Genomic DNA, 13,116 nt, shown 5'->3' with positions numbered 1-13,116 from the left:
TGTTTGTAAACCATGCTTTATCTGTAACTGTACTCTGACATATGTATATTCTGTAGATTCCCTATTGTATATATTGTAGTTTCTAGTGTGCTTTAGGCTGATTAAATTATATAATTAATCTTGGGCTGTTCTGTTATCTCGATCTTGAATCCCACGTCTGTGTGTTCGGCTAATAGTTACCGTGAAGCGGTTGGTGGCAGCGAGTTGTGCCAAGGATTATTGTGGGGAGGCCAGTGAGATTCGGGGAGGTTTTATATATTCCGCCCGCGGAGGTCGGGGGAATATATACCCTACTCTCACCGGGGACCCTTCAATAATCGGCATAAGTAGTATAGCGGCCTCCTTGCTTATTGTCGGGCAATTCCATAATTGGCCTGACTATAAGAGGGGCGCTAGAGAGCACGTCACGTGCTCTGTCTGTCGGTCGGGAGGTATAAAGGAGGGGTGACACCCACTTGTTACCCCCCGATTGTGACGTACTGGTAGCCAGCGCGGGGGATTTCTGAGTGACCCCCCCCGGTGGTTCGTGACAACACACAACACCCAACACACAAACACCGCGGCATACATAAATATACGCACATACCGCACAACACACACATTGCACAAAACATACCTCCACCAAAACACACCACACACACACAAACCGCGCAACACACACACACACACACAACGCTACAGACACACAGCGCTCCATAAATAACGACACAAAACACGACACAAATACAACACCGCTCTCACCCCCCGCCACACCCAGACAACACCCAGAACATGTACAGCGCCCTACACAAACACTTGGTAACTACACACAACAACATCTATATATATAACAAAAATCATACATGAACTACACAATACGTAAATTCTAGAATACCCGATGCGTAGAACCGGGCCACCCTCTAGTTTACAAATATTTACAAGGGAATTAAGAAGTGAGGCATTGGGATGTTTGGCTAGCAATTATTTGACAAACACGCCTATCTTTATAAATATACAACAATAAGTAATACTCAATGTTGCAATGCAGATTTACAGGCAGTAGGCACACAAATGTGTATGGTGCTTCCATGTGGCATAAAACAATACAGCTAAGGGGGATTTAATGTGTGTAAGGCAATTTTTAGGGTTTCTTGTTCAAGATGCAATTTTTCTAAAAAGTGAGTATGTCTTAGTGGATAGGGTAATAAAGTGGTGAAAATTATATTGATTCACAATTTTATAAGTATGTCTAATAGCTGTCAGACTACGTTTAGTGACTCACTGCAGCTTGAAGTTGTGGAAAGTTATTTTAATTTTACTTACTTTTGTTAGAATTAATAGTACAGCCTATTATCATTAAAAAAAAGGCTACATTTATTTTATTTTATACATTCATATACATATCTCCCTTCCCACATTTTGATGATAGGGAATACGGTAGATAGTGAGCGAGAAAAATAATAATTGCACAACACCAGCCCACAATTTCAAAAGTCTATTGAGATTAGTGGACACTGAATTTATCAAGAACTATGCACCTCTTAATTTGGCACAAACTTCAGTGGCTTTTTTAGCCTTAAGCGGGCTTTACACGCTGCGACATCGCCCGAGCGATCTCGTTGGGGTTACGGAATTTGTGACGCACATCTGGTCGCTTTAGCGATGTCTTTGAATGTGACACCTATGAGCGATTTTGAATCGTCGAAAAAACGTTCAAAATCGCTCATCGGTGACATGGGGGTCCATTCTCAAATATCGCTGCTGATCGGTGTACAAAGTAGTTCGTCGCTCCTGCGGCAGCACACATCGCTATGTGTGACACCGCAGGAACGAGGAACCTCACCTTACCTGTGGCCGCCGGCAATGAGGAAGGAAGGAGGTGGGCGGGATGTTACGTCCCGCTCATCTCCACCCCTCCGCTTCTATTGGGCAGCGGTTCAGTGACGCTGCTGTGATGTTGCTATGACGCCGAAAGAACCGCCCCCTTAGAAAGGAGGCACAGTGACGTCGGTAGGCAGCTAAGTAGTGTGACGGGTCCGCGCGATGTTGTGCGCAACAGGCAGCGATTTGCCCGTGTCGCACAACCGATGGGGGCGGGTACGCACGCTAGCGATATCGGTCACGATATCGCAGCATGTAAAGCGGCCTTTAGGATACAAGTTTTACTAAATTGATAAATTAAAAAAAACCAGCAAAGTCATGCAAAGGTAAAGTATCGGCCCATAACAAGCGAGGAATGCCAATCCATGGAACTTATGTGAAGTAGATTCCATATAGACCCATCTTGCTTTCTCGTGTGTATATACAGTATGTTTTTTTTTCTGTATGTTTATTTGAAAAACCAAATAAAAATAGTGTTAAAAAACAGACCCCTCTTTCAGCCATTAATTTGTCAAGCGGCCATTTGTTACTAATTGCAGTTATTTTATAGTGTAAAATTATAAGTACAATACGATTGCAATTTTATTTTCCAATAATTTAGCCGAGCCAAAATAAGAAACCAGACAAGATCGCTGGAAATAATAATTCTTTATAAAAGTTGGGTAAACTTTCCAAATGAACATGTAAAGGAATATAAACAGGACAAAAACAGTGCAATATAAAATCCACAAGGCATATGATTAGTAAACCAGATCACATTCTCAGGAGATCATTTTTATATTGAATATAATTATTGACGTAATATCTTTATATTTTACTGGAATGAGGAAATATTCTTTTTTTGTGCACAGTTTAAGGGATTGTCCAGGACTTTTACATTAATGTTTCTTGTGAACACTGGTGTTGCGACATTTGTCTCTCCTGACAATCGATCGCTCCCGGTGCTATCAGCAGCTGGAAGTGCTCAGTTGTGAAGCTGCACAGCATCATCAGCGGTATAGATGCCGCAGCCGAGTACTACACATCCCCCTATTTGAATCAATAGGAGGTGAATGTGTAGTACATAGTCACAACCAGTATACTGGAAATGGAGCAACTCAACAACTGATCACATCCAGCTGTCGCCAGCACCAGGGACAGCTGATCGGCAGGGCTGTTGGGTGTCGCATCCTCACCAATGAGATATTGATTACCTACCCTATGGAATGGCTATCAATATACACGTCCTGAACAGTCCCTTTAACGAATCTTATTCAAAGCCTTTTGTATTTCGATAGGTGATGATTGCAGTTGGGGCAGTAATGGTCGACATCCTTACAGCTGTCCAGACAGAAAGGAATCAGGCAGCATCCTAACCAGCAACTATGGAAGAAAACACAATCAGTTAATACAAAAATACAGATTTCATAGAAAATAAGCAGCCACAGTCCTGTTTGGGATTCCCATGAAGATTTTGATCATTTGTTACATATTGTTGATTAGACATATTGCAATATTGCCAAAGAAAATGACAGATTAATAAGTAAGCGTGACTAGTTTTCTAGAGACCTGCGCTGGAGCCTGAAGACGCTCCAAAGACCTTCTGCCCTCAAAGGACACGAGTGTTATACAGATATAGCATATAATACTGTAGCAGTGCAAAGGCCTTGGTACACATTCTACATTCTGGACCAATAGCTTCAAGTTCGGTCTGAGGTCTGAACCAACCAACAGAAACAACAAATTGTGACATCCCAATGACCGGAGCTAAATCTCCTGGGAAGAAATCTTAGGGCAATTTCATTATTTGTACTCTCTTAATTTATTGCTGAATCCAAGTAATCTGCCGACTGCCATCATTCATCAAACTATATACGGTTTAGGAAAATCTGCAGCCTGTTCCAAACAAATGTAGGCGTGTTCACATAGTGCAGATTTACAAATTAAAAGCCAAGGGTTAGGAAAGAATCCCCAAAATCCGGAAGATCTCTTTATATTCTCCTCCAGTTTGTGATCCACAATTAGAGGGAATGTATTGTGAGAAGATCACATATTGTTTAACTTAGGTTTTTGTGTTACATGTATTTTTTCAAAATTTGACACTTTTTATTTTTTTTTTTTTATTTTTATATATATATCACTGTTTTTATAAAAAATAAAATTTGTAATCTTGCAATTTTCACATTGACCATAGAGGCTATTTTAGACTCATACTATCTGTCCTTTCAGGAAAAATTTACATCAGTTTCCTTATCATCCCAGGCTTGTTTATGACTTTAAACACAGTTGATAACAGAGGATCAATCATTTACAGATGTCACACCTGACCGTGCTCCCTAAAGGTCCAGTCACACTAAGCAACTTACCAGCGATCCCAACAACGATAGGGATCGCTGGTAAGTTGCTAGGAGGTTGCTGGTGAGATGTCACACTGCGACGCTCCAGCGATCCCACCAGCAACCTGACCTGGCAGGGATCGCTGGAGCGTCGCTACACGAGTTGCTGGTGAGCTCACCAGCAACCAGTGACCAGCCCCCAGCGCCGCGTGGAAGATGCTGCGCTTGGTAACTAAGGTAAATATCGGGTAACCAACCCGATATTTACCTTGGTTACCAGTGCACGGAGCTACAAGTGCAGAGAACAGGGAGCAGCGCACACTGAGCGCTGGCTCCTTGCTCTCCTAGTTACAGCACACATCGGGTTAATTACCCGATGTGTGCTGCAGCTAAATGTGCACAGAGCAGGGAGTAGCGCACAATGCTTAGCGCTGGCTCCCTGCTCTCCTAGCTACAGCACACATCGGGTTAATTAACCTGATGTGTCCTGCAGCTACATGTGCACAGAGCAGGAGCAGGAGCCGGCACTGACAGTGAGAGCGGCGGAGGCTGGTAACAAAGGTAAATATCGGGTAACCAAGGACAGGGCTTCTTGGTTACCCGATGTTTACATTGGTTACCAGCCTCCGCAGAAGCCGGCTCCTGCTGCCTGCACATTTAGTTGTTGCTGTCTCGCTGTCACACACAGCGATCTGTGCTTCACAGCAGGACAGCAACAACTAAAAAATGGCCCAGGACATTCAGCAACAACCAACGACCTCACAGCAGGGGCCAGGTTGTTGCTGGATGTCACACACAGCAACATCGCTAGCAACGTCACAAAAGTTGTTCGTTAGCAGCGATGTTGCTAGCGATGTTGCTTAGTGTGACGGGGCCTTAAGGCCCAGTCACACTAAACAACTTACCAGCGATCCCAACAACGATACAACCTGATAGGGATTGCTGGTAAGTTGCTAGGAGGTCGCTGGTGAGATGTCAATTACCCGATGTGTCCTGCAGCTACATGTGCAGAGAGCAGGGAGCCGGCACTGACAGCTGAGAGCGGCAGACGCTGGTAACGAAGGTAAATATCGGGTAACCAAGGTAAGGGCTTCTTGGTTACCCGATGTTTACCGTGGTTACCAGCGTCCGCAGAAGCCGGCTCCTGCTGCCTGCTGCCTGCACATTTAGTTGTTGCTCTGTCGCTGTCACATACAGCGATGTGTGCTTCACAGCGGGAGAGCAACAACTAAAAAATGGCCCAGGACATTCAGCAACAAGCAACGGCCTCACAGCAGGGGCCAGGTTGTTGCTGGATGTCACACTAAGCAACATCGCTAGCAAGTTGTGCATCAGCAGCGATGTTGCCAGCGATGTTGCTTAGTGTGATGGTACCTTTACTTTCTCAACAACCTATGCAATATTATTTCACATTGATTGCATAGTAATCTTATTCGGCAACGCTTTACAGAGGGCTCACAATCTAGAGTCCCTATCTGTATGTCTTTGGATGTGGGCGGAAATCGAGGTACATGGAGGAGACCCACGCAAACAAGAGGAGAACATACAAACTTCTTGCAGATGTTGTCCTTGGTGGGATTTGAACCTAGGATCCGAGCACTGCAGTCCATTGTTAACCACTGAGCCACCGTGCTGCCCGTTAGATGCTTAAATATGAAACATAAGGTCTGAGTCTATTCATTGCTGATAATATTTTTTGTAGATTTCATGAAACAAGAGGAAGTCAGAGTCTTCATAAATCCCAATGTGAAAATTGCAAGATTTCTCATTCTTATCTTAAGGGGGGCTTTACACGCTACGATATATCTAACGAGATGTCGGCGGGGTCACATAGTAAGTGATGCACATCCGGCATCGTTAGTGATATTGGAGCGTGTGACAGCTATGAACGAGCAGAAATACTCACCTTCTCATTCATCGTTGAGACGTCGCTCATTTTCAAAAAATCAAACGTCAGGTTGTTCATTGTTCCCGAGGCAGCACACATCACTCCGTGTGACACCCCGGGAACGATGAACTGCAGCTTACCTGCATCCCGCCGGCAATGCTGAAGGAAGGAGGTGGGCGGGATGTTTACTTCCCGCTCATCTCCGCCCCTCCGCTTCTATTGGCCGGCCGCTGTGTGACGTCGCTGTGACGCCGTACGCCCCTCCCCCTTCAGGAAGTGGATGTTCGCCGCCCACAGCGAGGTCGTTTGGAAGGTAAGTACAAATTGCCCGTGCCGCACAAACGATGGGGGTGGGTGCGATCGCAAATGTGATCGCACGATTAATTGAAGCATGTAAAGCAGCCTTTAATAAAAATTGTGATATGGAGAAAAAAATTTCCCCTCAAAAACATGTTTAATGTAAAAACCTGATTTAATTTTCCAGTGATACATTCATGAGTTTATTGTTGATTTCATTATGTTTTTAAAAATATTCTACAATAAAAATTTGTTTTAATGTTTGACGTTGTCACTCTATTTTTGTCCATTCACATAGGTCAATGTTTTTGATATGTATCTAGTTGGGAGTGCGGTCTATTAATTTGATATAGGGACAAATTGTTGAAATAATTCATGAGTTTATTGTAGAAATGCGGTACTAATGTGGTGTATGTAATATATACAGTATATATATATATATTTCTCAGTCTAGTGCATCCAAACGAGAAAACAAGTGTGTAGTATTAAACGCTTCTTTTAATTTGGAGTCAATACTGATTTGGGCTATAAAATGCTATTAAATAATTTCACTTTTTAGAGTAAAAACCCTAGAGTTACATTTTTGGTGAGATTTTGATAATGCTTATTTTCACTGAGCAAAAAGCGCACCGCCTTTCTTTTCAAGCAAAGTGGATGGGACTTAGACATCTACTGCCCTCTGTGCTTCTTTCACACTGTGTAAACTGACCTTTTGTACGTGTATAAAATTCAAAATCCAAAAATGCTGCATCAAAAACTCCATAAAAAAACATAAAAAAAAGCACTCGAAAATGCCATAAAAAACACAAGCTATCAAATTTACCAAATAAATGCAGAAATGCTGCAGAAAATCTGCAACATCAAAAGCACATTGTGGGAACATAGCCAGGTGTACCTCTCTCACTTTTTTATTACCTATGCAAAATTAATTATAGTCTATTTTATTTCAGTACTTACCCAAGCAGACACAGGATGCCAAATATCAGCCAGACAAGGAGCCCTGTATTATACTCTATGCGTGTCACTACATTCTGACGGCACACAGGACACGTGCATGATACTGGCGTGTCAGCAAAAGATGTTCCCAAGATCACTGTTGAAGTGACAGGGGCCATCACCACTGCGAAGGAAAAGATAAGAAAAATATAAATATGAAAGAATTTTGTAAATTGAAAGCATAACACTTGGGTAATAGCAGCTACAATCACATAATATCAGTAAGGAAACACCTCTAGAAAAATGTTCCTTCAACTGCTCTTAGGTTAGGGTCAGATGAGCGCCGCACTTGGAGAACTAACCATGTCAACAAGTGGCGAACGTGACTGGCTCCGTGTGCAGATGGATGCAAGAGCTAGCTACCTTAGACCCGCAACACACATCCGTTTAATTTGTACGTGTGCGGTACGTATTTGCACGTACCGGAGACACGTACACACGGAGACCCATGTTATTCAATGGTAGATGGCACACACACGTAAAATCACACGGAACGTAAGTCCGTGTGGTAAGTACGTGTGTGCGCTTTTCTACACGGACGACATGTCCGTTTTTGGCCAGCAGCACGCAGGCACGGACCCGCTTTAATCTATGGGTCCGTGCCTGCATGTACCGCACACGGAGTATGTCCGTGTTCAGCACGTTTCGTGCGTGTGCGTTTTTACACTAGCGATATTATTTTTTGTTTTTTTTAAATTAAAGTCAGTATACTTAAATTTTTTTCTGCTGTTCTCAATCATACTTACATTGGCGCTCGATTTTTTTCTTCCCCAGGCTCATACCGCTCCCCGATCACCAGCGCGGCGAGGAACAGCTGTGCAGAGAATACGCGGCAACAATTACTTTGAATATGCCGGCCGCTTATTAATCAATCTCGTATTCCCTGCTTTCCCCAGCCTAACAATATCAGTCAGCAGCCGCCCAGAATTGCCGCATACATTATATGCGACAGTTCTGGGACTGTACCCGGCTCTTCCCGATTTGCCCTGGTGCAAATCGAGAAGAGCCGGGTACAGTCCCAGAACTGTCGCATATAATGTATGCGGCAATTCTGGGCGGCTGCTGACTGATATTGTTAGGCTGGGGGGCTCCCCATAACGTGGGGCTCCCCATCCTGAGAATACCAGCCTTCAGCCGCATGGCTTTATCTGGCTGGTATTAAAATTGGGGGGACCGCACGCCACTTTTTTTAATTATTTATTTATTTTACTGCACAGTATAGACACCCCCACCGGCTGCTGTGATTGGGTGCAGTGAGACAGCTGTCACTCAGCATTGGGGGCGTGTCTGACTGCAACCAATCACAGGCGTCTGTGGGTGGGGAAAGCAGGGAATACGAGATTGATTAATGAGCGGCCGGCATATTCAAAGTAATTGTTGCCGCGTATTCTCTGCACAGCTGTTCCTTGCCGCGCTGGTGATCGGGGAGCGGTTAGTATGAGAGAGGGCTGCTCACTTCAGTCACTCGGGGGATTAGCGGTCACTGGTGAATCCTTCACAGGTGACCGCTAATCAGTACGCGGCACACAGACAGAGCCGCGGCATGACAATGAAGTCGGGTGAAGTTCCCCCGAGTTCATTCTCATCGCGCAACTCTGTCTGCTGTCAGCCGACATGTATCAACGACATTGTGCAACACACAAACGGACATTCCACACGGACATTCCACGTACACATACACGGGTATTTTACACACAAACACGGACATTTTACACGTGCACACGGCTCGCATACGCCATCACACGGATGCCATACGTACCGGAGAAACGCCCCAAAAAAACGGAACACGGACCCGAAAAACGGACCGTGTCACACGGACGTTTTTTTTTCGGAAGTGTGTTTTAGGCCTTATACATACCATGGTGTAGTGTATAAATCTCACCAGACTAGAGCATGCTGCAATTTAATTCCCTACTCTCCAGATCACATCTCATCACCTGTGCACTTGACCCGATCCCATCCCACCTCATCCCCAACCTCACCACAGTCTACATCCTGATCCTAACCCATCTCTTCAACCTATCACTAACAACTGGTGTATTCCCCTCATGCTTTCCACATGTCTCGATCACACCGATCCTCAAAAAGCCCTCCCTTGAATCAACCTCTGTGTCTAGCTATTGCCCCATATCACTTCTCACCTAAGCCTCAAAACGACTGGAACAGCATGTGCATCTTGAACTGTCCTCCCACCTCTCCTCCTGCTCCCTCTGGCTTCCGACTGCATCATTCATCTGAAACTGCCCTAACTAAAGTCACCAATGACCTATTAACCGCCACAGCCAAGTGACACTACTCTGTCCTCCTCCTCTTCCTCCTAGACCTGCTCTCTGACTTTGACATAGTGGACCATTTCCACCTATTACAGATTTTCTCATCTCTAGGTCTCACAGACATGTCCTTATCTTGGATATCTTCATACCTCACAAACCGGACATTCAGCATCTCCCACTCACACACCACCTCCTCATCTTGCTCCCTATCTGTCGGTGTCCTCAAAGGTTCAGTTCTTTGACCCCCCCTCCTCTTCTCCATCTGCATGATTAGCCTGGGACAGCTCATAGAGTCCTATGGCTTTCAGTATCATCTCTATGCTGATAATATGCAGATCTACTTCTCTGGACTCACTATCACCTCCTTACTAACCAGAATCCCACAATCTCTGTCTGCTATGTCATTCTTTTTCTCCTCTCGACTTCTGAAATTTAACGTAGACAAAACAGAATTAATCATCTTTCCCCCATCTCACTCAACTGCCCCAAGAGACCTATCCATCAGAGTCAATTGCTGCTCACACTCTTCAGTCACACAATCTCGCTGCCTCGGGGTAACCCTTGACTCTGCCTTCTACTTGACACCAAATATCCAAGCCGTTTCTACGTCCTGCCGACTCCAACTCAAAAATATTTCCTGGATCCGTACATTCACTAACCAATATTCTGCCAAAAAAAACCACTAGTTCATGCCGTCATCCTCTCCCACCTCGACTATTGCAACCTTGTGCTTTGTGGCCTGACTTCTAAGACTCTTGCACCCCTCCAATCTATTGTAAACTCTGCTGCCCGATTAATCCACCTCTCCCCTCGTTATTTCCTGGCCTTTCCACTCTGTCAATCCCTTCATTGGCTTCCCATTGCCCACAGACTTTAGTTCAAAACCCTATCCATGACATACAAAGCCATCCACAACCTGCCTCCTCCATAAATCTGTGACCTAATCTCCTGGAACTTACCTGCACTCAACCTCCGATCCTCACAAGATCTCCTTCTCTACTCCCCTCTTCCTCTCTTATCTACTCTTCCCACAATTGCATACAAGATATCTCCCATGCCTCCCCCATACTCTGGAATTCTCTACCATAACATATCAGACTCTCCCCTACCATGGAAACCTTCAAAATGAATCTGAAGATCCATCTCTTCCGACAAGCCTACAACCTGCACTAACCCTCAGTCCACAATACTGCTGTATGACCAGCTCTACCCTCACCTACTGTATCCTCACCCATTCCCTATCATTGTACGATGAAAACAAAATCACACAGTGAAAAGGCAACACATACTGAGCATACATTGGAATTGACAAATGACACATGCTCAGTCAAACAAGGAATAGACCAGCCCCTTAAAACGGACGTCACTAAAGATGTCATGAGTGACCATAACCCCTTCCCGTTGATAATGTCCCGCTTGAATATCCCAGCACGCACTAAGGATTCTCAACTGAAGTGTCATAAAAACTGAAGTAGGTTAAGAAAACAGCAGTTAGAGAGAGTAGGGAAGGAATAATAGGGACTTTTTAATTAAAGGGAACCTGTCACCAGTTTTGGGGCCTATAAGCTGCGGCCACCATCATTGGGCTCTTTTATACAGCAGTTTAATATGCTGTATATAAGAGCCCAGACCACTGTGTAGAACGTAAAAATCACTTCATAATACTCACTTAAACGGTTGCTGTGGTAGAGTTGGGCCATATGGGTGTCTTCATTCTCCGGTGCCGGCACCTCCTCTTACGGCCATCTTTGTACTCCTTCTGCAGCCTGTGTGCATGACGCATCCTACGTCATACACACTGCGCAGGACCTCAAAGTCTGTGCGTGTGCATGATGTAGGACGCGTCATGCACCCAGGCTTCAGAAGAAGGAGGACAAAGATGGCCAAAAGATTAGGGGCCGGCACCGGAGAACGGAGATGCCCATATGACCCAACTCCACAACAGCGGCCATTTAGGTAAGTATTATTAAGTGATTTTTACATTCTACACAGCGGCCTGGGCTCTTATATACAGCATGTTAGAATGCTGTATATAAGAGCCCAGTGATGGTGGCCGCAGCGTATACACCAAAACTGGTGACAGGTTCCCTTTAAGTGTATTAGAAAAAAAGGACAGATTATTACAATAGATTGCAATTTAAGATTAAAATCAATATTAATTTCAGACCATCCCTTTAAGGCTTCCTACAGAGAAGTCCACTAGATAAACCCACATTACCATGGTGAATTACATAGTCACAAGTTTACTTTTATTTCTTACTCTCTGTGCTCTAAATTTAGATTTCTGATTTGTATAATTGTTATTTAATATTGATATATTATAATTGTGCCTTTATTTTGCCAGGGTTTTATTCAGGCTATCATATTTATATTTATTTATTTTGAATAATATAATTTTGCCCAGTATAATAGTTCCTTACAACCACCGAAAAGTTTAACATTAATTAAAATGCACTGCAACATGATTCCCTCAACATGTTTCACCGTGCATTAGAGCTTCATCAGGGGCCTGAGATCAATACTATTCTCTGTGAAAGGGACTGATGGTCCTATGGAATAATTCTTCCACTATTAGAGAGGTCTTATTATTGTCTGTACTACACTTAGCGATCTTCAGACAATTTCAGACATTTTATATAGCATATTGTTTATTATTTCGGAATGAAAGTGAGAAAAGTACTATAACCCCTGCTTCTTAGCCTTCATACATGCGTTCATATTATCACTCTCTATGTTTTGGTACAGAGTTCTTCATTTAGAGCCATATACAGCAGTACGCTCCATGACATAGAAAATGTACGACTTTTTAATGGAAAGCCACAGTCTTCTGCAGGGAAGGCCACATCATTGTGTCTTTCTAGTTAAATCCTGGGTTCATTAGCACATTCTGGACCTAGCAGTGACCATTTTATATTTACTTTTACCATTAATAGCTCATTATGAAAATGTAGTGCAAGTAGTTAAGACTAATGATATTATAAAATATTGCGTGCAACACTGTTCTGTAAATTTACTCATGAAAAAATGATTCACTCCCAAACAAAAAATACAAATATGGACACATAATTAGTGAACGATACCTGTGGGCTGTGGCCCTCCACCGCCATATGGTGGTGGGGGTGGATAGGCTCCTCCAACACCTGTATAGAAAACAAATATAAACATTTAAAGCACAGTGGACAACAAAGGGTTACTTATACTGACATGCATATATATGATGCTATTTCTTTAAAACAATTACAGTACATTATTTCCATGATGCCTCACGATTGTGCTCTAATTTCACAAACAGCTTGGTAGTAATAATGAATGATGTCAAAACAAGACTCAAAAAACAATTTTGGAACTGAATTTTTTTTTTCCCAATTTAACCCCCTCTTGGAAATGTTTGCCTGTTTTTCAGTTAATTGAATGTTAAAATTAATACTGCCATTCAAAACTACAACTTATTCTGCAAAGAAACAAGCCCTCCTATGGCAATGTGGAA

At 43.5% G+C, this 13,116-nt stretch overlaps 1 protein-coding gene across 2 annotated transcripts in view; it reads right to left on the bottom strand.

Moving 5' to 3' along the window:
• Positions 1-2,489: 2,489 nt before the first annotated feature.
• Positions 2,490-13,116, bottom strand: part of LOC142246079 (LITAF domain-containing protein-like) — a 74,717-nt gene continuing 64,090 nt past the window's right edge. For both annotated transcript variants that reach the window (XM_075319099.1, XM_075319100.1), the window contains exons 3-5: positions 12,710-12,769; positions 7,318-7,480; positions 2,490-3,222 (exon numbers count right to left, since the gene is read on the bottom strand). In XM_075319099.1, coding sequence (XP_075175214.1) covers positions 3,114-3,222; positions 7,318-7,480; positions 12,710-12,769 — 332 coding nt within the window. In that variant the 3' untranslated portion in view covers positions 2,490-3,113. The remainder of the gene's footprint in view (positions 3,223-7,317; positions 7,481-12,709; positions 12,770-13,116) is intronic.

The sequence above is a fragment of the Anomaloglossus baeobatrachus genome, chromosome 7 (assembly GCF_048569485.1).
Source record: "Anomaloglossus baeobatrachus isolate aAnoBae1 chromosome 7, aAnoBae1.hap1, whole genome shotgun sequence".
Lineage (NCBI taxonomy): Eukaryota > Metazoa > Chordata > Amphibia > Anura > Aromobatidae > Anomaloglossus > Anomaloglossus baeobatrachus.
This window is presented reverse-complemented; position numbering and strand designations above follow the sequence as displayed.